The 23,889-nt window shown below is 53.1% G+C and overlaps 1 protein-coding gene across 1 annotated transcript; it reads left to right on the top strand.

Moving 5' to 3' along the window:
- The first annotated feature begins 6,258 nt into the window (after window positions 1-6,258).
- Window positions 6,259-9,166, top strand: LOC139039804 (ral guanine nucleotide dissociation stimulator-like). The gene is made up of 5 exons (XM_070480898.1): window positions 6,259-6,474; window positions 6,893-6,967; window positions 7,532-7,564; window positions 7,930-8,051; window positions 8,686-9,166. Exons 1-5 carry the CDS (start codon window positions 6,433-6,435, stop codon window positions 9,164-9,166), a joined length of 753 nt encoding a protein of 250 aa, XP_070336999.1. The 5' UTR covers window positions 6,259-6,432.
- The last annotated feature ends 14,723 nt before the right edge of the window (window positions 9,167-23,889 follow it).

The following is a 23,889-nucleotide window of genomic DNA, read 5'->3' as shown; positions in this document are numbered from 1 at the left end:
CCAGGGGCATCTTTGAAATTTGCCATTTTCTGAATCTGAAACCTCTGTAACGAGGGTCTCAAACCTCCCTTTCGTGTCAAAGAAAGAAAAACCAGCGTCCTTTCTTGTAGTCAGCCAGATCCTCACAGCGTCTCTGTCTCCCGACTGGGGAGGGCTGAGGTTCCCACCAGACATTTCCCGTCATGTCAGGAGCACATGAAGCCTCAGGTGGGGGAGCGGGGGAGTCCTGCAGCCCTGGCTTAGGGCGGTTCTCAGTTCCGACCCACAGGACCCTGAGCAGCCACTTGGCAGCCCGAAGCTTCCATCCTCTCATCTCTAGAATGGGGATGTTTGTGTTGGATTCGCTGGTCAGTGCTCTTAATGCACGCTTTGGTGCGGGGCGGTCTGTCCTTGCCAAGCCAGCCAAGTGTCCTGAGGAACTCATCGTATAATCCTCCCCCCGCCCAAACTCAAATTGGACTTTTCAAGCCTGGAAACCGGTTGGCTGTGGGCAATCCTGTCCCTCCTCTGCACACATCCCTGAGGGGCTCACAGTTCCTGGGGGACCTCCAGACCTTGACTTCCTGGAGGTTCACGCTGGTGCTGGTGACTCTGTGTCCTTCCTCATCTCACCCAGCGCGGAGAGTCACTCGGGCAGCGGAATGAGGCCTGCAGGATGCGGGCCCTCCAGGCAGGCCTGCTGGAGAGGCTGCCACCGTCCATAGGACCAGCCTTGGCGCCTCGAAACGTGGCCAACGTCGCCACCATCATGTTCGACTGCGCGGCTGTCCTCACCTCCCACGGGGTCCTGGACCACCTACTTGCTACGTGAGTGCCCAGCCCCTCCTCAGCACAGTGGTGACTCTGCCCACTGCCAGCTGTGTGTCTTGGAAACGGCCCTCCATCTCTCTGAGCTTCGATTGCTCCTCTGCAAAGTGGAGTGGGACAGGATAAACTTCATCGGGTTCTGGTGGGCACGAATGGGATGAGCCACGGCAGGTGCTTCCCTGGGGCCTGGCTCTACAGAAGGGGCTGAGAGACGTGCTGTGGTTGTTCCTGGTTATTCTTTCCCTGTCCCCGATGAAGAGCAGTCTGCTCCCCCATCGCTGGGATGGGGCCTTTCTGAGTTTGCAAAGGCACACGGAAAGCACTCTGGCAGGGAGTGTGGGATTCCATCCAGCTGGTCGTGGGGAGGGTCCTTGGAGTAGCCAAGGAGGGGTCTCCGGGGCCGCAGAGGGGCCCCAGGCCCACTCAGCTACCGGGGATGCTTCTGGTTGGAGTTCATTCGAGAACACTGTATATTAAGCACCTGTGACATGCAGGAGCTTTAGAGACACTTGGCACAACGCAGTGAATGAAGCAGACACAGCCCCTGGACCCCCGCAGCAGCCTGAGACTCACATAGTCACACACCATATCATCCACAGATCCTGTCCCCCGCCTGTCCCAGGGGATGCCCTCCTATGCTCCTTTACGACTGGAGGCCTCTTCCCACGTTCTCATGCACGATGGACCCCAGCGCCAACTAAAGACCTGAGTGTTCTTTGAGTGCCAGACGAGGGCCTCCTGTCTCCACAGAACAGGGCTGGGGGAGAACAAGAGGACAGAGGACTGTGGCTGGGGCGGGCCCGGCACAACTCTGATCTCACTCATCTTTTGATTCCTCTGGGAGGGCTGAGGTCTGATGGCTTCTACTGCAAGGGGATAGGAGTGAAAGAGAGCTGTGGGTGGGGTCCCAGAGCCCCTGGGAACCAGAGGGGAGGCTGGCTTGAGCTGTTCCCTAGCGACCCATCCCCACCACAGTCCCGTCTCCCTCCGCTTCCCCTTCTCCATATCCACCCCTTCTGACCACCACCACCAGGCCCAGAAGAGAAGGGGTGTTAGCGAGCCGCTCACACATCGGCCTCAGTCCTCAGTCCACTTGCACAAGGGCGTGGAGGGCTGGGCTGGACTGTGTCCAGCCTCTTTGCGAGAAGAGTGGCAGTGGGAAGAAGAGACTCGCACAAACCCCGTGTTCCACCTGCTGGATGAGCAGGCCTGCCACTGCCAGGATGGCCACACAGGAGTCAGCGCCGGGGTGGGATTCCCCCCTGGTGGAAAGGGGCAGGCACAGGGCCCAGACCCAAAGCAGGGTGCCTTGGGAGGACAGTGTGGAAGTGACGGCCAGGCCTCTGGCTCTGTGGCCCAACTGCTTCCGCCCAGTACCGCGTCTTCTATGGTGGGCACCTGGCTGGACCCAATGCAGGATTTCTGGGAGCCCACGCCCTTTCCCTCTTTCAGGATGCGGCTGGCCTCTCTGAGTGTCATCTGGCCTGGGTCGCACCTGGGAGGCCCTGCCTACCTTCCCCAGGTCCAGCTGCAACATCTGGGGCCCAGGAGGGCAGAGCTGGAAGGTGAGGGGACAGCAGTCTGGGAAGACTGTCTGCGGTGGGGTTCACAGGCGGGGGTTCCCTTCAAGACAGCGGAGTCTCTCCTGTCTTGTAAAGTCGGGTACGTAGGTGAAACTTTCTCTTTCTCCTGCTGCAGCGCCAGTTCCAGAGCTCCTGCCGGCTCTAGAGCCAGAGCAAGGGCCAGCTCCGGGGCCAGAGGCAGCTCCAGCTGTAGTTCCACCGTCCGCGCCGGAGCTGGAGGCAGCCTCACCACCAGCAGCCCCACCTCCAGCAGCCTCACCTCCATCGGCCTCTCCAGGGCCGGAGCGAGCGCCATCAGCTTCAGCCCCAGTGCCAGCTTCTGAGCTGGAGCAAGATGCGCCATTGACTTTTGGACGATCTCTGCCTCCAGCTGCCGAAGTCACCGCAGAAGCGAGCGCCGAGCTGAGAGAGGAGAGGCCTAAGCTGCTGGACTTCCCTCCGAAGCTGGTGGCCGAGCAGCTGACCCGGATGGATGCGGTGAGCAGCGGGGCTCTTGGGCTAGGTGGGGCCCGCCTTGGTGGGCCATCAGCTGCCCCAGACCTCCTGTTCCCTCAGCCGCAATCCAACGATGTGGGTGCAAGTCACAGCTCCCCCACTTACCCACCGGGTGACCTGGGCCACCTTCTGGCCCCCAAGTCCTTGCTGTCCCCACATGGACAGTAGAGAGCACACCAAGGGCGGGCACCTGCCGGGCAGAGTGGCTGTGCAGATGGATGAGGTCGAACAGAGAGGAAGCGGGGCAGAGAACAGCCCTCTGGTGGGGGAGGGAAGCTCACTGGAGTGCTGCCAAGTCCTGGGTCACTCACCCATCGGCCCAGGAGGCCTCAACAGCCTCCGTACTTATTAGACACCTAGTGCGTCCTTACCTACATGGAAGACAGGCAAACAAAGCCCACGGTTGTTGCTGCCTCGGGGGAACGTGCATCTGAAAGGGGAGTGGGACCAGGGGGTGATGAGAACGGGTGGAAGATGCCCCTTGAGATGGGCAGGTGTGAGCCGTGTTCTGGTGCTTGGGGGAAGCAAGACTGGGCTGCGAGCCAATGGGACTTCTCTTCCCCGCCCCTATTGGGTCCTCGGTCATCCTGCGCTGGGCGGCCTCAGCGGACACAGACAAAACCCAGAGACTCCCAGAAGCTTCAGGCCACCTCCTCAGGTTCCTGAGCTGCAGCTGACCAGTGCCTCCTGCCTGGGGCTGCGGGGACCTGCAGACTCTGAGCTCGGGTGTGGCAGGGTCAGGTGACAGTCCCCATCCTCCCCAGGAGCTGTTCAAGAAGGTGGAGCCCCGCCACTGCCTGGGTTTTGTGTGGTGCCAGCGGCCCAATGGGAGCCAGGAGTACCTGGCTCCCACCGTTCGGGCCACTATCAACCAGTTTCTTCACGTGTCCGGCTGCATCATCACGACGTGCCTTGGGGACCTCAGCATGACGGCCCAGGACAGGGCCAGAGTCGTCGAGCTGTGGATTCAGGTGGCCAAGGTCAGTAGTGGCAGGGCCCAGGGAGCCCCTCCCTGGAGTCAGGGGGACTGCCCCTTCTCCTCTCGCAGCTTTCAGCCTTGAAGTCGGTGGTCTGGGCCTCGGCAAAGTCCTAGGCCCCTTGCTGCCAAGGGCCTGCTGACCTTGAGTGCTGGTCCCAGTGGTGGGAAGCTCCCTTCCCGCCCTGGGTTGAGCTAAAATCTTCCTGCCCGCGAGCGTTACTCATCAGCTCCCAGGTGTGCCCTCCCTCGCTTCCCTGGGCATCTGCCTCATCCAGGACAGCAGAAGCCCATGAGGGGACACAAGCCAGAGGAAGCAGGGCTCCAGCCCGCCGTCGCAGCTCATTCCCTTCCCTTCCTCAGGAGTGCCGAGTCCTTGGCAATTATGCGTCCCTGCGTGCCATCGTGTCTGCTCTGCAGAGCCCCTCCATCAGCCGTCTGCAAAAGACATGGGGACGAGTTGCCAGGTGGGTAGGCCGTGCTCCATCCAAGCACCACCAGGGCGGACCAGACATCCCCCGTACGACTGCCATGGACCCCTCATTCAGCTAGGACCATCCGGGAGGCAGGGGACCCTAGGGATGGGGACTGGCCTCCTTTCTCGGGTCTCTGAGACTCTCTGAGACCCTAGGCAGTGGTTCTGCTTCAGGAGTCAGGTTCCCCCCTTGTCACATCCTGGATTGAGCCACACTGGAGATTTCCAAGGGTGTACTTCGCAGCAACGGAGCCCTCATCGGCAACCAACACTGTTAGAAACAATGTGCTCAGTCGGAGTGGGAATGGAGGCCCCAGGTGACCGCAGGAGAGCCTCCACCCGAGTCCCACGGTGACCTCAGAGCTCCGAAGAACCCAGGGAAAACCCTCATCCAGGCCCCAGGCCCTTGGAACCTTCCGGGTTCTCAAGAAAAGGCATTTCGCCTTCAACCGCCCCGGGTTTTCTTTCCTCCTTTCCTCTCCCCTCAGGAAGAGCTCTCGAAAGTTGAAGAGGTTCATCAAAGACCAGTGGGTGAGCAGGAGGCAGCTGGTGAAGGTAAGACGGAGGCTGCACATCTGGAAGGAGGGGGAGCGAGAGGGGAGGGGACCCGGCAGGATGAGCTTTGGTTCTCCTGTCACGTGAAGTTGGTCAGGAAAAGACGGACAGGAAGAGGGATGTGCTAGCTCCATGGGCAGGTGGGGGCAGTTTGGGACAGGAGGCCAGGGGCATGGGATAGAATGGCGCGGGCTGGACTGTTCCAGGAGGCTGAGGACCTGGCAGAAGGTGCCGGTGTCTGGCTTCCATGCTGCTCCATCAGCTGCCCTGCATCTTCCTCCTGGCCACTGGCTGGAGCGAGTGGGCGGGCTTCCTTTCTTCCGAAGTCAGCCCAGTCTGTGCTCAGGAAGCCAGGGCCCCACTGCTCCTTCTGTCTTCACTGTGCCTCGCAAGAAGGGCACCCTGCCTGCCTGAGGGATGGGCACTGCCGGATCCCACGGGCCGGGGGCACTCAGGGGCTTCCCAGCCTTGGGACGGACACTGGACCTGGGACAGAGCTGTGTCCCCTCGGTGACTCCCCACTCTGGCCCCTAAAGTGGGCGCTGCAGACAGTCCCAGTGGGATGCTCACCCAGGTCCTTGTTGGCGATGACATGTGCCCCGGAGGGCAAGGGCAAGTGCCCAGGGAACTGATGGCTTCTTCAGGGATCCTTCCTGCCCAGACGTCAGAAGTTTCCTCGTAAAACAGAAGGGAAATGCCACCCCGCAGTGCCCTGGTCGCCCCCTCCCTGCTAGTCAGACGTGGCATTCGGGGTCCCCATCCTGAGCGGATGAAGAAAGAATTCTGTGCAGGGGAACTCCCTGAGGGGATCCTAGGGAGCTGAGGGCTTTAGCAAGGCCTTGGCCTCGGCCTGGGATCAGAGACTCCTGGGGGTTGGGGCTGGCAGAAGCCACTTGACCAGGCCTCCTGAGACACCTCATCTCCCTCCATCCATGGCTCGGCCCAGCTGGGGGCCCGAACACAGTCTGAGAGTCCCGAGGACAGCACTGTGGTCAGCGGCTGGGCAGAGGGTGGTGTGAAGGCAGAGGAGACAGGGCCTGTGGCTGGGAGGGGGAGCAGCCTCTCCTCTGGGGCCCCCTGAGCAAGTCCCTGCCCCTGTGTGGGCCTTGGTCTCCTCATCTGGGAGCCAGAGGGAGATGAGCCGTGGTGCAGGCCTCACAGTGGGTGACGAGGCTCAAGGGTGGGGAGGAATGTGGGGAGCTTGGACCTGGCTCCAAAGGCAGGCTTGAGCGGAGAGCAGTGATGACGGTCAGATGACGCTTGGGCCTCAGGAGACTGTGGGAGGCAGACAGAGTTCGTCAAACCTTCCAGACGAGGTAACAGGTTCAGGGAGGCCTGGGCGGGCCCAAGGTCACACAGGAGTGAGTGTTGGAGCTGGGATGGCTCTGGAAGCAGAGCACCCTGGAGGTGGGAGCCGCAGGGGCACCAGGTGACTGGGGCCACATGTCCAGGGTCCCCGATCTGGGAGGGGTCTGGGAGGACACTTGGAGGGGAGCATCGGCTCACTGGCCCTGTCAACACCCTGGCAGGAGGCGACCTCTATGTTGACCAGCCTGGAGACGGGCCCCATAGGTGCCCAGAAGGTAAGGGTGCCTGTGGAGGAGGGGCCCAGGAGTCGCAGGAGAGGGGACTCCCCTTCCTAGCCGGAGGTCTCTACCAGCAGAGAGGGAGCCTTTCTCCTCCAGCCCTGCTCCTGGTGCCACAGACCTGAAATGCCTGCATTGGAAGTGACCAGGAGGAGGCCTGGAACGGATGGGCGCACAACGGATTTGGGACAGGGAGGGGCGGGGACCACGTACCCTGGGTTTTGCCAGAGCCGGCTGCTGGGAGGTGCCTGCAGGAGTTTGGGGTTCCTGGAGGAGAGAAGAGGAGGAAACTGGGGGGAGGCCGCCTAGGTGGGTAGCTTGGGCTGGGCAGGAGGCTGGGGTGAGGAGTGGAGGAGAGGTCTTTGACGGCTCCTGAGAGCGGGATCTCATCACCGTCTCCACCCTGCTGGCACAGGGGCTCATCCCCTTCCTTGGCACATTCCTCAATTACCTGCTGCTGCTGGACACCAACATGGAGGATTACCTGGAGGTGAGTGAGCCTGGAGGTGGGGCTGGGGATCAGGATTTGGAGATTTGGGAGGAGAGACTTGCACTGAGGCCTGAGCTCACAACCCTTGGCAGAGTCCTCTCGTGAGGGCCTCACAGCCACCCCGGGAGCTGGGTCTCATGCCCATCTTAGTGATGAGTGAATATAGGATCCAGGTGAGCCGCCAGTCCAGGCTGCCTGACTGCGGAGCTGCTGGAGGGTGTGTCTGAGCTGGACTCAGCCTCTCCCTCAGGCCCCGCCCCTGCAGGGAGTGAAGCCAGGCCCCTCCAAGGCAGGAAGCACACGAGTGGCTGAGCATCCCTTCCTGCCTGAGGCCTCAGTCTGTCTGTCTGTCAGAGAGGGCTGTCTTAGAATGTCCCTGAGCCATAGCCCCGTGGCCTCCTTGCTCTGGAGCTCAGAGTCTTGCCCGGGACCCATTCCTGTTTCTGGTAGCGCCTGCTCCCTGGTCGACCCTGCTGGTAGTGCAACCTGAGAAAGGGTGGAGACGGGGGCTAGCTATGGGCTAAGGGGGCTGTTGCTCATGGACTTTGGCTCTCTGCCTTCCAGGGAAATGAGATCAATTATGAGAAAAGGAGTGAGGTGAGCAGCTGTGGCCTCCCCGTGCGGAGGGTGGGGCTGTGGCAATCAGAGACTCCTCCGGGGAAGACCTTCTCTGGCCCGATGCCTTGGGCCTTGCTTTTCTTGGGAGAGTTCGGCACCCAGAGCTGGGAAAGCCGTCCCACTGGTGCGTGGGGGAAGGGGCTGGCACCAAGGACACCTTCCTGCAGGAGGAGCTATTTCAAGCCAAGTGTGAGAACGAGCAAGTCCTGCACGGAATTGGAGGGAAGGAGGGTTCCCATGTGGGCCAAGACCCCAGACCAGCTCCTTGACCCTCTTCTCACCTGTCTGAGTCCCCAGCACGGTCCCCCACCCAGGCCCCGTCTGCATCATGCCCTTTCTCCCAGGAATTCAAAGTCACCCAGCAGATCTTCCTGCTCCAGGAGGCAGTCCATCTTTACCACATTGAGGCTGAGGAGCGATTTGGGGCCTGGTTCGAGGCCATGGAGCCCCTCAGCGAGGATGAGAGGTGAGGCGGGGCAGGAGTTGGTGAGGGCAAGGCGGACTCTCTCTGATGGCCAGCTCCAGGGAGCCCGTGCCCGTGGCTTCCGGGTCAGTCCCGGGGCTTGTCGCATGGTCACCCGTGGGGCCCTGGGACTCCAACTGCTGGCCGTCTCTGGGAGGGTCACCTGAGGTGTGGCTCCCGGTAGCTGAAAAGTCCACTCTGTCCTTTAGCTACAGCCTGTCCTGCCACCTGGAGCCCCCACAGGAGAGGGCCGGCAAGATGCGCCGGTTTTTCCTGCCCAGGAAGAACCGCGCATCTCTCAGCTCAGGGCTCGGTGAGTGTCCAGACAGGCAGGGACTGAAGCCAGGGGCTCCGGAAAGCTTCGGGCTAAGCACGGGCCTAGGGAGATGGACAGCCGGCACGGGGATCCCAGCTCCACTGCTGCCCAGGCCTGTGAGGGACAATTCCCTTGACCTTTGTGGGACTCAGCTTCCTCTTCTGTGAAATGGGTGAAGCGAAATGCCAGCTCCCATGTCAGGGACAATGGGGTAGTGTTGACTGAACACTCAGGACAAGGTTTGGAGCAGAATGCAGTGGGGCTGAGGTGTTGGGCTGGGATACTGGTGTGACCCCCCAGTCATCAGTGTCTTCTCTTCAGTCACCAGACCCCCGACGCAGAACCCAGCAACAGTGGCAGATCCCGGTCCTTCCAACAGCTCGAGTGCAGCCTGCTCTTCAGCGGCGGGGACACGGCTGGGAAACACGCGGGGCCCCAGGCCGGCTCCTCCCATGCTGATGGGGAGAAGAACATTCTAAGCCTTTTCCTGGGACCCCTGGAGCCCAAGAGGGAGGGGACGACCCCACCCCACAGGCCTGGCATCTCCACCCCAGCGCCTGTTTACCACTTGGGAAGGGGCCGTATTTCTTTCGTGTTAATAGTTAGTGCTAGTTTTGAATTTGATGTTAAAATCCTGTTTCTGTTCCAGCCTGCGAGTCACGGTCTGGTTCTTTCCCCTCCTGTGCTCGTGTCAAGGAGACACAGACTCTCGCGTTCCTCCTGGAATGAAGAAATCTTGCAGCGTCTCGGCTTATTGTATGTGAGAGAAGGGAGAAGGGCCAGGCCCCTCCCTGGATACTGAAGGACACCTCCGCGCCCCCCCTTACTCAGAGGACGGGTTCATTTCAGTGTGGTTCACGTGGGCCAGGAGCAGAGACAGCACCCAGAACTCCTGGCATTTAGAGGGTGGAGGTACTTTCACAGGCAGAGCAACAACCACTGGAATGCGGGTGTCTTTCAAATGGCACGGGCCAGCACCACGACCTGCCCCAGGACAGTGGCTGCTTTTCCACCCCTTTGGAGGAGAGGCCATGTTTTCGGCTTCTCTTGTGGAGGTTCCTCTTCACCAGATGTTAGGAACTTGTCGTTTTCTAATGAGGCTCTGGACAGCAGCAGCTCTAAGTGCAGAGAACGATGTAAAAGCTCAAAACGTGCATGTGGAGGGTCAAGGCCGGAGAAGGTCATGTGCAGATGGACTAAGGGCAGGCAGGACCCTCCCTCCCCCGGCCCCTCTGGGGGCTCCATGTTCACCCTTCACCTGGATGGAATCCTCTGGGATCCCGGTCCACGGCTCTGAATTCCTTTCCCTGCAAGTTTGGTATCCAGGGGGACAGATCTGTGATGCCGCTTTGAAGGCTGCATCTGGGCTTCCTTCCCGACGCATCACTGCTCCTTGTCCACCAGGATTCCCTGCCTCCGTGCACTTCCTTCTACAATTCTTGGAAGGGCAGAAATTCCCTCGAATGCCTCGGCCTCTCTGTCCCGTACCTCGTGGCCACTCCTCCCTGGCAGGGTCTGACGGATCACGGGTGGAGTCTGCTTTGCAAACATTAGATACCCTAATCCTGGCCAAAGAATGACCTATACTCTCCCTCGCTGCCCAGGGTGACATCTGGGCCCCTGTGGTTCTGAGGTGTGTGGTCTCAGGCAATGACCTGTTCACACACTCAGGCATGTTGTTTCTGACTCATCCTAACGGGGCAGGAGGACCTGAGCCCCTCGGTCCATGCAGCCCCTCGGAGGTCTGTGTTCTCTTGCCCAGCCTTATGCTCCGTTTATGGTGTGGGTGTGAATCTTTCCCGTTGGAAGCTTTCAGAGATGAGTCGTGAGAGGAGGGTGGTTGAGGGGTCCAGCAGGGAACGCAAGCAAACGGATGACGGGTAAACACAGCCTGACAAAATTAAAACACTTAAATGGTTCCAGTCTGGTGGTGAGCAGACACTGCTCCGAGCTCACTCCAAGAACCCACCCGGTGACCAGGAGCTAGAGGGTTACCACCTGGCATTTTGAACGCCCCCCCCCCCCCCCGCCCCACCCCGGGAAAGCCCCTGTAAGACTAGGACCACAGGAAGTGCTTGGCCCTTCTGAGTTCTCCCCTCCTTTCTGATGGCTGCAAGTGTCACCCAGACACACAGCAGCGTGAACCCTGCCAGGGAGGCCTCCTCAGTACGGCCAGCAGCTGAGGAGGAATGCTGGTTCCCAGCAGCCCAGGCCCTTCTTGGTATGGCACAGCCATCCAGGAAGGTGACTTTCTAAATGGAAGCCGGAGCCGGCTGTACCTTCCCGCCACAGAGAAAGAGAAGTGCCAAGTCCCAAGGCTAGTCCAGGCCCAGGAGGAAGACACCGTGTCCAAGGGGTTTCCCTCACAGGGCCGTGAGGCTCCTGAGAGCCGACCCTTTGGTTGCAGCGCTTTGTTTGTCATGAGCCTACCAGACGGCAGAGGACAATAACTCGTTGCCTCTTTGGGCTTCCAATGGCCAAAAATGAACTGATCGCCAACAAAAAGAGGCCCACATGTGCAGCACCTGTATCTCATCAGTCTTTATGTTACTTTGATATAAATTTTAGAGAGACAGCTATATATATATGTTCACTCACACACAAATATATCATGCACTCTAACTTATTCCAAACAGAATCAAGAAATAATACTCATACTCCTCAAATGCACGCTTTTGCAGCTGGTTCCCTCTCGGTAGCTGGTATTTATAAGCACCTTCTTCCAGGACCCATTTCATCTTCCCCTCGCCCTCCACAAACCCCGCGGCTGGTCATGGTGCTCTGCCTGGTTAGGGGACCATAACCTGCCTTCCTGAAGGGTCCGGGTCATGGCAGTCCTACCTGGATTGGATTCTGCTCATTCCCTGGGGACTTCAAGCCCAGGACGTGCTAGCCCACAAAACGCCGTCAGGAATCTCCTGAAGTCCACACGTGGGCTTCCTCCTCTCCAGGCTGAGGAGCAGAGGGAAGCCCGAGTCCCAGAGGAACACGAGGGCTCCACACAGTGTCTGCTTTGCATGTCAAGATGGAGAAAACTCAGGGGAAACTCTGACGGAGAAGCCAGGCAGTCCGTTGTCATCATTCTCTGCACTGAATCCACCCAGACGGTTCCAGCAGAGGCTCCACAACAAGCAGCCCCAAGCAGCCAGGCGGGAGGCCGGTTGCGCTGTCCTGCCTGGGCTTGCCCAGTACATGCATGGTCTACATATTTTGCAAATGACCACAGCTGAAGATGCCCAAGGGCTAAGATTCACCCTGAGCTAACATCCATTGCCAATCTTCCTCGTTTTTTTTTTTTTTCCCCTTGAGGAAGACTAGCCTTGGGCTAAGATCTGTGCCCATCTTCCTCTATTTAACATGTGGGATGTCTGCCACAGCATGGCCCCATAAGCGGTGTGAATGTCCACAACCGTGACCCGAACGTGCCAGTGCCGGGCCTCCAAAGTGGAGTGGGCCAGTTTAAGCCCTGAGCCACCCTAGGTCATTTTTTAACACATCACTCTCAGAAACTGATAAATCTGTCACGTGAAGGTAAGCAATTCTAAAGAGGATTTCCATAATACTGCAAGCTCCATCCCTCCAATAGACAATCAAGTCCTAACAAGCAGCGGTTTATTGTCACGTTGCTGATACCGGAAAAGGTCTCTGTTGACAGCACGATCCCCCAAAGGCCTTGTCCATTTCTGTGAATCCAATTTCCAGCACATAGAGATCTAAAGATTGAGGCGAATGTGGTATTTCCTCCTTGCAACTCTGAATTAACATGCAATAAAGAGCAGAAAAATGGAGACCTGGAAGCAGACCTCTTATTTGAGAACAGAGATATACCAGCGCTTTTGAAATGATCTTTGGAATCTACTGGAGTATTACACAGAAGGAATGATCCATTCCGACTAGGTAGGTTTTACTGTGTCGCTGTGAGGGCGACAACGGAATCATCCCGCGAATCGGTAACTCTCTGTGACTTTCAAGCGCAGATAAATAATATACTTCGGAAAGGAAAATGCGAGAGCACCGTGAAACGGAAAGACCTCCTTGCTCTACTCAGCTGAAATCCAGTCTCTCCTCCACAAGAAATCCCTGTCTATGCTTCCTATGTCCCACAGAGGAGTTTAATAAAAGAAAAGGATTGGTATGTCTTGAAGTTGCAAGAGCTCAAGCAAGAAAACGTGGGACCCTTCAAGGAGACGTCAGTGAAGTGCCGGGCTCCATCACAGGGGCACCAGCGTCTCCTCTCTTTCCTGGTGCTGTCAGCACATCCTTCTTGGGCGCTCACTTTCTCTGCCTCGCTGCTGAGCCTGTCCACAATTGCTCTCTCCCGCCCTCTTCCCTGTCCCCTCCTGTTTGCTCAGATCTTCCACAGTCACCAGCAATTGTTGGCTGTGGAGCTGTGGGATGCCCAGACCAGTTCCCAGAATCATCTCTGCCAAATCTGAGGAAGGGCAGGGGTGTGTGTGGGACTGGACGGGGCACCCCATGCGAGCGCACCCCGCAGGAATTCACCTCTGCTGCAAGGTGCAATTTTGCAAGGCTACGGCAAGTTCCAAAGGGCTTGCCACTTCTCTCCTGCCAGCAGACCTGTTGGGGCTGGTGCCACGTGCTCTCCCAGTGACCCCTCACTGCTGGGTGGGATGGCATTCTAGCAACTGGCCTTCTGAATATGTAACTGCGCATCCTCAAAGAGATGGGAATTCTTAATCCGGGCTTTGGTTTGGGTTGATTCCCACGATCACGCAGCTTCCTCTGCGAAGACTTGACCATCATCACTTCTTTTCCTCTCATCCTGTAAAAGTAATCATGAAACTGGACCCAAATGAGAAATGAAGCATGGCTTCTTAGGACAATTATCTCAGTTTCCCTGTACTTCCACCCTTCCTCTCTCCCTCTGGAGCTCTTCTGACCTGTGTCCCAGGACATCGTCAAGCAGATTTGGGTCAAGGACAGAAAGCTGAAGGTCAAAACTCAGGACTGCTCCAGATCAGTTTTCCTCCCCCATCTCGTAACACCCCCTCCTTGTTTCGGTGTGATTTTATTCTCTTTTATTGCTCTTGCCATTCTCCTCTGTGCAAGTCCTGGCACTCTCTCTGAGGACACGTGATCCCCCAGCTTACTATAGATCCCCATTCCCATCCTTTCTGTGTTTTCTGACTATTCCTTTGGTTAACCCATTGGCCAGTTGTTGGTCTTAGCCTCTTTGGGTTCTAAATCAATTGTGACATTATCAACTACCCCACTCTTAGCGACTCACTCCCAGGTCCTGACATCTACATAACCCAAACGATCATGTTCACAACTAAATAAGGTAGAGTCCAGCCCCATGGCTGAGTGGTTAAAGTTGTGTGTGTTCTGCTTCAGGGGCCTGAGGTTTGCGGGTTCAGATCCCAGGTGCAGACCTACTCCACTCATCGGCCACGCTGTGGAGGCATCCCACGGACAAAGGAGAGGAAGACTGGCACAGATGTTAGCTCAGGGTAATCTTCCTCCTAAATAAAGAAATAAACCCTTCAGAAAATGTATTCATCCACCACAAATTCCTGATTTCCAATATGTCTTCAAACATTCATACAGAAGATACCTGTTCCTTCAGATCGGAAGTGATGCCAGATCACCATGTCCTCACTTTAATTTCCTCGTGGACCTGTCAGTCCTACATTCCACGGACTGTGATCTCAATAATTTCCTTGAAATAATCAAAAATTCCTTACCACTCGTCGTATTTGTGTTGTAAAACTGGAAACCCGGGAGATCCTGATTATCTGCTTTGCCATTCTACTGCTAGTCTTATGATAACTGCTGAAGAAAAAGCACACAACACGATATTTTGTCATCACCATAAAGACAAAATCATCTGCATCAACTGGGAAGCATCCATAATGCCTGGACATTTTTTTTCTTTTTTCATCTCTCGGGTCAATAGCAAAAACACCAAGGCACTCAGTTAACAAATGGGCAAAGGAGTAGAATAGCCATTTTTCCAAAGAAGACACACAAATGGCCAACAGCCACATGAAAAGGTGCTCAGCATCACTAATCTTTAGGGAAATGCAAATCAAAACCACAAGGAGATATCACTTGACACCGGTTAGGGCGGCTATTATCAAAAAAAGTAGAGGTGACAAATGTTGGTGAGGTTGTGGAGGCAAGGGAAGCCTTGCAACTGCTGATGGGAATGTAAACTAATACCGTAATGATGGAAAATAGTCTGGAGGTTCCTCTAAAAATTAAACCTAGCGTATAATGTAGCAATCTCACGGTACTGTGTTTTGTCCTTAAAATTTCTAACAGAGTATATATTCTGTTAAGTGTTCTTAAAGCAAAATAATGATAATAGTAAAGGGGGTGGGAGAAAACTTTGGTAGATGATGGATATGTTTATGGCCTCGATGGTGGTGATGGTCTCATGGGTGGACACTTATGTTCAAATTCATCAAGTTGTATACGGAAAAGTATGACATCATTACCGATTCTTCTGCACCTTAAAACACAACATGTCCTCATCCAGAAGATGAATATTGACTACGTCTGGGGACAGACGTTAGTTAGACTTATCGTGGTGATTATTTCACGATACATGCAAATCATTATATTGTACAAATGAAACTAATATAAAGTATATGTCAATTATACCTCAATTAACAAGCGCACACATCATACAAGACTATTTGAACATTGTAAACAAGTTCAGTGAATCCCTGAAACTATCCTATCCCCAAATGTCACAGGAAGCAAGGAGGATGAAGTAAGATGGAAAGATGTTGTGCAAAGCTGCATGCAAATTAAAATCCTTTAAGTTGCGTTCAGCTGCTGTCACTGCCAACCAAGACAAGCATGGACGGTCCTTGGTGAGTCAGCTTCCGGTCAGCTCTTCCCCAAGGCCCGGCAGTCATGTGCCCCTCCCCTAGTGGGTCACTCTGCTCTGTCCTCCAAAGTGGCCAGCAGGAAACCCTGGTAAGATTCTGGATGACAGCCGCTTTCTATCCTAGATACTCACGTTTTAACAGACACTCGAGACGAAATGCCAAGACTTAAAAGCCTAAGTGTCTATTTGTGTAGTGTAGGGTAGAAGGGAAACCATAGGAGGTCTTTGCAGCATCTCTCAACTCATAATGCAAACATAGCCCTGTCTTCAGAAGGACCGTCCTTGGTCTTTGGTGCAGAGTAGGGCATGTCGCAGGTGGCATGAAGGACAGGTTGTAGCAGCACTATCCTCACTCCAACAGAACTATCTCACTGGACATGACCCCGTGGGTCTCCAAAATAAGTTACTGAACATCAAGAAAAAAAACTTTCTTGAGAGGGGCAATTTTACCGATCAAGGGAAAACTTCTGAATTTTCGCATCTTATAACAAATAAATGATATGTCCTCTTCTATCCTAATGAGGTAGCATGGGTACTTCCATAATAAATACTTTTCATTTTCAGTTCAAACATGCTCAGCTGCTTTCAAAAACCAAAAAACCAAAACAGAAACCCAGGCATGTAAAATTAAGTGTTTTAGCTTGATAAAGTACTAACACAGCAGTGGCTTCTAAGGGAAGAGCTTTCAAACGAAATGATCATTTTTGGTAATGACCGTAGAAGATGGTGCTATCGCTGTGAAAGGATGGAACCAATCCAGAACGAGCCAGCTTTTGATTAATGACAACGGAATTGAATCAGATGCCAGAAATACTCACTTGGAAATCAAAGTCCCATCATCATCCCTGGAAGCATTTCTGGAACTTTCCCTTTGGACACAAATTTTTGTCTTCCAAAGGAGCAGACATAATACAGAGCAAATAGCAGACAGAGGAAGATGAGTCCCAGTTTGCCAGGCACCAAAAGGGAATTAGTGCCCCTGAGTCACATCTCTAGGAGCCCCACTGGGTGAGGGCTTTCACCAGGACCACACATGTCCACTCAGCAAGGGGAGTCCTCAGGGATGTTCACCTTACTCCCCAGCCCATCGAAACTGAAACAAGACAACCCAGAGAGAGAGAGAGAGAGAGAGAGAGCACATGTTAAATTCAATGAGTTGGGGGGCCAGCCCCACGGCCGCGTGGTGGAGTTCCCGTGCCCCGCTTCAGCAGCCCAGGGTTGGGATCCTGGGCAGGGACATGGCACGGCTCATCAGGCCATGCTGAGAGGGCATCCCACATGGCACAACCAGAAGGTCCTACAACTAGGATACACAACTATGAACTGGGGAGGGGAGGTTGGGGAGAAGAAGAAGGGGAAGAAGAAGAAAAAGATTGGCAACAGATGTTGGTTCAGGCGCCAATCTGGAAAAGAAACAAAAAAAATCAAATGAATTGCTCACGTAGGGCACGCAAAGCGTCTAACTGTGAGGTGCAACAATGGAAAAACAAACTTACTGGCCTCCTGGCAGGAACCTTGTTCTTTAATGAGCACAGGCCTCGTGCTTCACTGTCTCATCCCCTGGGAGGATGCTGTTTGGTGCGATAGAGGATGAACTTTCCCTGCAGAGGTAAACATGCATTTGTTCTTATAAAATCAGGATTCTGCTCTCTACTTTCATATCTCAGTTCTCAAATATCCACTGTGATTATAATCATTTTACTATTATTTGAGACAATTTCAAAGGTTACACAATATGCAATGAAAAGAATGTCCTAATTTGTTCCACAGTGGCCTGAAGGGAAAGTCACCAGACAACAGGCGGGGAGGGAAGGCTTACTTCAGCAGCAGTTTGAACAAAGGGATCTCGGAGGACCTGACGTTTTGAACTGAAACGGAGTATAGAGTAGGAATACGTGTGTGGATCCTGGGGCGGAGATGAAGGGTGACTGCTCAGTGTGCTGGCAGCAGCAGTGCTTGTTCTGTCAGGTGGTTCTGAGAGTTTGCGTTAAACATCACTCCCTGGATGTCAACTGTAGTCATCAGACGAGATCGGAGACCGAGAGGTGAAGGGGTGTCTAGTTGGCGAGGGGGAGTTAACAGCTTCCGTTGGAAATATGTTTGCTTAAGGTGCCTATAACATATACCTGTAGCATTATAGCTCAGAAATAAGATCTGGACGGGGTTTTTAGACATCGTCATCATAGAGATAACAGTGGAAGGCATTGAAGCAATAGAAGAAATGCACAAGAGTACTGAGACAACGTAGGGTCAATGGAGAGAATAGGGCTCACATTGAGTCCTGAGCTTTCGCAATAGTGCTGTGTGAGAAGGACCCTGTGAAGGACACCAGGGAGTGTGAGCTGGTTCACAGGCAGTCAGCAGCCTGAGATGTCGAGAAACCGAGGACAGGGAATCATTCCAAAAGACAATCGTGGCCCAGTTCTGCTTTTGTTCCAAGTATTAGAAAGATGCAGAAACACTCTTTGCATTTAATTATGGGGAGATAGCTGTGATATTATCAAGATTGATTAATACACAGACCATTGGTGATTCAGTAAGTCTGAAGTGTGGGGGAGTGAGGAGATGGTAATTCCATGAACACTGATCCTTCAGGTTCATTGTGAAGGGGAAGGAAGACGTGGGGCGAGAACTAGAGAGAAATGGGTTCAGGAGAGGCTGTTGTTTCAATAATGAAGAGATTGAATGAGTGAAAGGAATTCGATGGGGGAGGGGAGGGGAGGTTGCTAGCAGAGAACATGACGTTTGGAATCAATAATAAAACTTCTCTAGAGAAGAGGAAGAAGGGAGACAATTAGGCTAAACCAAGGATCAAGATGTTATTTTCAATGGAATCAGGAGAGGAGTCATTGATGGTTAAGAATGGTGGGATATTTGTAGACTTTGTGGCAGTGAGCTCAAGTATTTCTTGTAATGATCTAACTCATCAACATAGTAGGAGATGATCCCATTGGTGGAAAGTGAGAGGAAAGGCAAGAACTTTTTAGATTCGAAAGGCTCGGTGAAGGTCTGAAATATTTATGAAGCACGGAAGGACTCGTCAATTATCAAGGCACCGTAGGATGTCTCATCATTTTGAAAGCCACTGGGAGATTTGTGACGCCACAATTAGACCTGGTCAGTGCTTTAATCACGTGCTGCGGCAGATGCAGCCACGAGAAGGGCGATCCAGTTTTTGGAGTCAGCTGGGATCATCAGATGCGGTAAAAGGTTGGAGGGCCGTGAGCACGTTTGTTCCTGGTGCATATGTGCTGACATGAGTAAGTGGAGGTGAAACATCCGTAAAACAGAGGAGAGCAGAGGGCTGATATTTGGGAATTTGGGTCAATGCACTGAAAGTTCCCCTGAATTAGGAGCAGCTTAACATGGGGAGTAACTGTGGGAACTTGCTGAAAGGAGAAGAGTCATGGTGAGAGGGAAGAGTGTCTGATCGTTCATCTGAGGGGACACCCAGGTACAACTTGGGTCTGGGACCTACTCCCTCAAGACTAGCACGTTTCGAAGTTTGAGATTCAGAGACAACAGAGGTAGGTTTACACTCTAGCTCTTCATTTTGTAGCATGGAATTTTGGGGTATCACTAAAGCTTTCTGAGCGCAGGTCACCTCACTTGTCAAAGGGGTAACACCTCCGGAAACCTCAGGGAAATATTATATGAGCCAATACGTGTATTTCCCACTCACTGGGTTTCAATTCGTACTACCAGACATGGTTTCTCTATTCAGGAGCTCGGGATCTAAAGGTTGTACCCCACCCCTGTTCCTGACACACTGCATTATTCGTCCATGCCGTATTTAGAATTATTAACGTTGATGTGGGTAGTACTTTGGAGGTGACACATGCTTTAATACACATAAATTGTGAGAAGAAGGTATAATCCTGGTGATGTTAATTACAAAGACAGATCTCCAGACACCATTTCACTAAGATATGTGAATATTACTGAACGCAAACACAGGTTCATTACCTGTTACACTGAAAGGCCCAAAACTGGAAATGCCAGGCTTGTGGCAAGGAAAGAGGTTTATTATCAAAAGGCAAGCAGACTAGGAGATGGGAGATAGAACTCATATCCACCTCCTCGAAGGGAAGAAGATAAGGGTTTTTATCTGGGGTTTTAGACAGAGGAGGCAGCTTGTGCTGGGCTTTTAGGCAGGGGAGGGGGAGCATGTTGCCTTGCTGGTTGGTTCCTTCCCGTCAGCCTGCACTTGGCCTTGAAGGCTGAGATTTTTTTTCCTTTGACTCTCCGGACTTTTCTGGTTAGTTTTCATCTTCAGCCTGCATTTGGCCTTGTGAGGCTGAATCTTGATGTCTGGACCTTTACTTCCTGGGAAAGACAACTCACTCGCTCACATACTAGGGAGGGACAGAAAGATCTGGTTAGTTTTGAACAACAGTTGATTATGCTGAGTATGCACAGTTGCAGTTAGCAAAGATTATCTCAAAGGTTTTTTCTCTACTTCTAGTCCAGGAAAGATTTTTTAACCTCTTCATCCTCAGTTTCAGGAAGAAGTCAACTAAATTACTCCCCAAATTAAATTCCTGCACTCTGCATTTGCTGAGCCTATCTGCCCTGTTGGGATCGTGGCACACACCAGTAGACTTCTGACGTGTGTCCTCCTGCTTCTTTCCTGTGTGAGGGCTCTTTAGTCCCTGATATGCACAATGAGAGTCAGTGAACCTTCTCACACGATGTGAGTCCTTGACATGTTTCACCCACCATTAGGAGATCCCAAAGTGGCCTGGCCACATGTCCAAGGCCATGGAGGGCAAGTCAGGGTCAATGTCCTCATGTTGCCTGAATCCCACCTGGAGGAGAGCCAAGATAGTTGGGGACGGGTGTGTCAGGGAGCAGGGGGCAGGGTACGGCAGGGAGGGTGGGGGCTAGAGAGGGCTGGGGCGGGTGCTGGAGAAGAAACGTGTGTGCACCTAACCAAGAATTAATGCCTCAGAAATTCCAGAGCGGTGTCCTTGTAGAGACAAGAATTCCCAAGTGATAATTGTGAGGGTTTCCTAGGATTTGGTGTTAATCCCAGGCATTAAATATTAATTAAATAATACTTCCAAATGGGAGGTCTAATTCAAGTTTAAAAGGCTCTGAATATCATCTTACCTACAAGTGGGGCTATTACTGTCTTCCTTATGAGCAGCAGTGTCCAAGCCTTCTTACCCCTAGCCCTGGGAGAGGAGAAGGCTGTCCTGTTTGTCTCAGGTCACCTGCAGGTGCATGGGTTGGGCAGGGTCACTGGCAGGTGTATGTCTGGGGGGGGATTCATGACTGCTGGTTCTAGCAATGTTATTAAAGCCTGGATTCTCATGGCATGTTTCTCTTTCTTTGCTTTATCTGCTTGGTTTTCAGACTGTCCCTGGATGAGGACACAGAGGGAGACAGGTGGGGCTGAGCTCCTGACACTGACACACAGGTGAGTAGGTACTTGTTCACACTCCTGAGCTGGTCCGTCTTTGCCAGCTGGGCAGATTTCTCCTCTTGGCCTTGATCTTCTAAATGCACCAGGAAATATTAGTGCCCTGTCCTCACATGGCAGATCAGGGAGTCAAGAAACTAGCCCCTTCCCAACATTTTCACTAATTGATTCATTTATTCCCTTCTCCATTCAGGATGCTCTTGCAGAGAGGAAGTGTGGGAGATGGTGGCTTTGTCCTCCGTCCCTTGGTCTCGGTGTGGGGAGGATTCTCTCTCTAACTGTGCACGGGAGGCAATGGGCTCAGGCCTGCGGTGGACACAGGCCACAGAGATGAGTGAGAGCAGAAGCACATGAGGACCCAGATGTTTCACCAGGTGAGTTCAACCAACCCAGGCTGACAGGCGCTGGGGTGGAAGGTGTGCAGCATGGAGCTGGGAGCACGGAGAGGGCTGGACCAGAGGGAGCAACGAGGAATCGTTTCTTTACTTTCTCCACTTTCAAACACATTAAAGTTTTCATAAAATTTTGAAAGATTCCAAAAAAGGATGAAATTCTCTTAGCAATCCCTTACCACGCTTGTTCACAACCACCCAGTTTCCCTCTGTTGTTAACCCGTGTTCAAGTTTGAACGCTGAGTGCGCTGTCTGCAGAGTATTATTTCCTCCTTTTGACTGTGTGTTGAGGAGAAGGAGCGGAGCAGACGGAATCGAATATCAGGTGCTGGTCAGCAAAACGGCAGCCTAGAGAGCGCCCATGCCGACAGGCAGAAAGGAACTCAGGCTCCCAGTCCAAACTGAATCCCAACCATAGTCATGTGAGCCACATTGGAGCAAATCCCACCACAGCGGAGCCTCAGCTGAGGCCAAAGCCCCAACTCCATAGAGACCTTGAGGCAGACACCCAGCTAAGCCGTGCCTGGAGTCCAGGCCCACAGCAATTGTGAGCTATTAGATATGGTGCTTTCTAAGAGCTAAGTTTTCGAGTAATGTTGCCAGAGAGGAGCAGATAGCTAACACAGTCCACCAGGCCCCAGGCCCTGGCCCTACCATCCATCCCATCTGCTGTTCGCTCTTCCCAGGCTCCCTCCAGCCACACTGGCCACCTTTCTAGCCTCCTCTGATCAAACTCACTTCTGCCTGTGAGTCTCTGCCCAGTGGTGCCTCCTCCCCGCCACGCTACTCCCAGACTTGGGCAGGGTTGGCTCCCTCTTCTCTTCCTGGCCCCAGGAGATGTCACCTCAGTGAGGCCTTTCAGACTCTCCCACCCAGTGACTGCCCAGCCCTCCCTCACACACTCTTCATTTTCGGGTTAGCACTTGTTCTTTTCTTTCACATGTCCCTGCTTTTGTGCATTTGTCCTTCTCTCCTCCAGACTCTGAGCCCCCTCACAAGGGACCACTTGGTCATTTTCAGGCCTGGACTTGGGCCCCCCAGGGCCCCTGCTCAGGTGAGTGTCAGGGCATCGCTGCTGGTGAACAGATGGGAAGGTCTCGAGCCCCTCCTTCCTGACTCTGACCAGCTCATTCCCTAGAGACCATCACAGACAATAAGAGGCTCGTGTGGTTTCTGAGGCAGCGGCTTGGTCAGAATCTAAAATGTTTTGACTACAAATTACTTCTGGGTACCTGCATTAATTTCCTAGGGTCACTGTAACAAGTTGCCACAAACTTGGTGCCTAAAAAAACCATAAACGTCCTCTCCTCCAGCTCTGGAGGCAAGATTCTCAGATCCAGTTGTCGGCAGGGCCGCGTTCCCTGCAGAGACTGCGGGGAGCATCCACTTCACGCCCCTGTGGCTTTTGGTGGCTGAAGCTTCCTCAGCTGGTGGCCACATCCCTCCAATGTGTCTCTGTCCTCACGTCGCCCCCTCTTCTATGTCTGTCTTCTCTTGTGTGTGTCTTATAAGAACAGCTGTCACTGGAGTGAGGGCCCACCTGGATCCTACAGGATGATCTCATCTCAAATCCGTAATTTAACTACAGCTGCAAAGGCCCTTTTTCCAAATAAGGTAACAGTCACCAATTTCAGGGGTTAGGATGTGGACATATCTTTTGGGGACCACCGTGCAGCCCACTACAGTATTTGAATAATGTCTATGAAGTTTAGGGCTCATTTTATTACATTTCCCATATTTCCCTAATTCTTAGCTGTTTTTCCTCTTCTTTCTTTCATTAATAAAAACAAAAACAAAGAATGCATCCCTCTATGTCAGGCATCTGTTGTCACAATAACGAGCATAATAAACCCACTTCAAAACATAACTTGGGTAGAACAAAAAACCTGTTACTGACCATTTCTGCACAGTCTCGGGGGTAGCTGGCTGCTTGCGCTGGTCTCAGACGGGCTCTGCCGAGCTCTGTTGGGCTCACTCAGGTGTCCGCATTCAGCTGGCTTGTCAGCTGGGTGCTGGCTGGTCTGGAATGTCCTCTAGGGGGAGTGAGGCATCGCTCCTCCACATGGTTCCTGATCCCCCAACAGGCTACACAGACGTGTTCTCATGATCACGACAGAGGGGAAATCAACTCCACAGGCACACACAGCTTCTGAAGGCCTAGGGTCAGAACTGGCACACTGGCACATTTGCCCACTCTGTTGACCAAAGCAGCTCACAAGTCTAGGCCTGTTTCGAAGGGCTGAGTTGGCAGACGCTGCAAGTCACATGGCAAAGGGCACAGAAACCGAGGGATGTGAAATATTGGAGCCTCCGTGCCACCCATCCACAGCAACTTCCTACACCCAACCAGGAATCTGCCACTTCTAACAGGGTTCATTGAAACTCTTCCAAATGCCGTTTCAGTTAAGATAGAGGATTCAAACTTTATTAGCTTTTTAAATACATGTTTTGCATCTCATTTGTGAATGGGTTTCTCCTCTAATTCAGCAAAAATATGTTTTAGTTTTCAAAACCTTGCTGTACTCACCTTACAAGGCTTGAACAGCTGTATAATGAGCATCTTATTACATTTAAATGATAAAGAAAAACTCAAGTTGCTCTGTAGTCAACATATTCCACATAATAGCCAAATTCCCAAAGAAAATGTAAACTATTGTAAAATATTGAAATAGTCAACAGCATGAGGAACTGTGGTAGAAGCCTTTACTCCAATGAAAAAAAGGACATGAGCTGCACCTGACGTATTTTGTGACACTGTTATGTCACAACAGTGCAGGATGAATCAGCACAGTGGAGAGTGGTCATCTTGCTACATCTGTTCTAAATAACAATACAGATGTGACTGCAAA

The sequence above is a fragment of the Equus asinus genome, chromosome 12 (genome assembly GCF_041296235.1).
Source record: "Equus asinus isolate D_3611 breed Donkey chromosome 12, EquAss-T2T_v2, whole genome shotgun sequence".
Taxonomy (NCBI): domain Eukaryota; kingdom Metazoa; phylum Chordata; class Mammalia; order Perissodactyla; family Equidae; genus Equus; species Equus asinus.
Note: the sequence above shows the minus strand (reverse complement) of the source record. Positions and strands in the feature narration are given on the sequence as shown.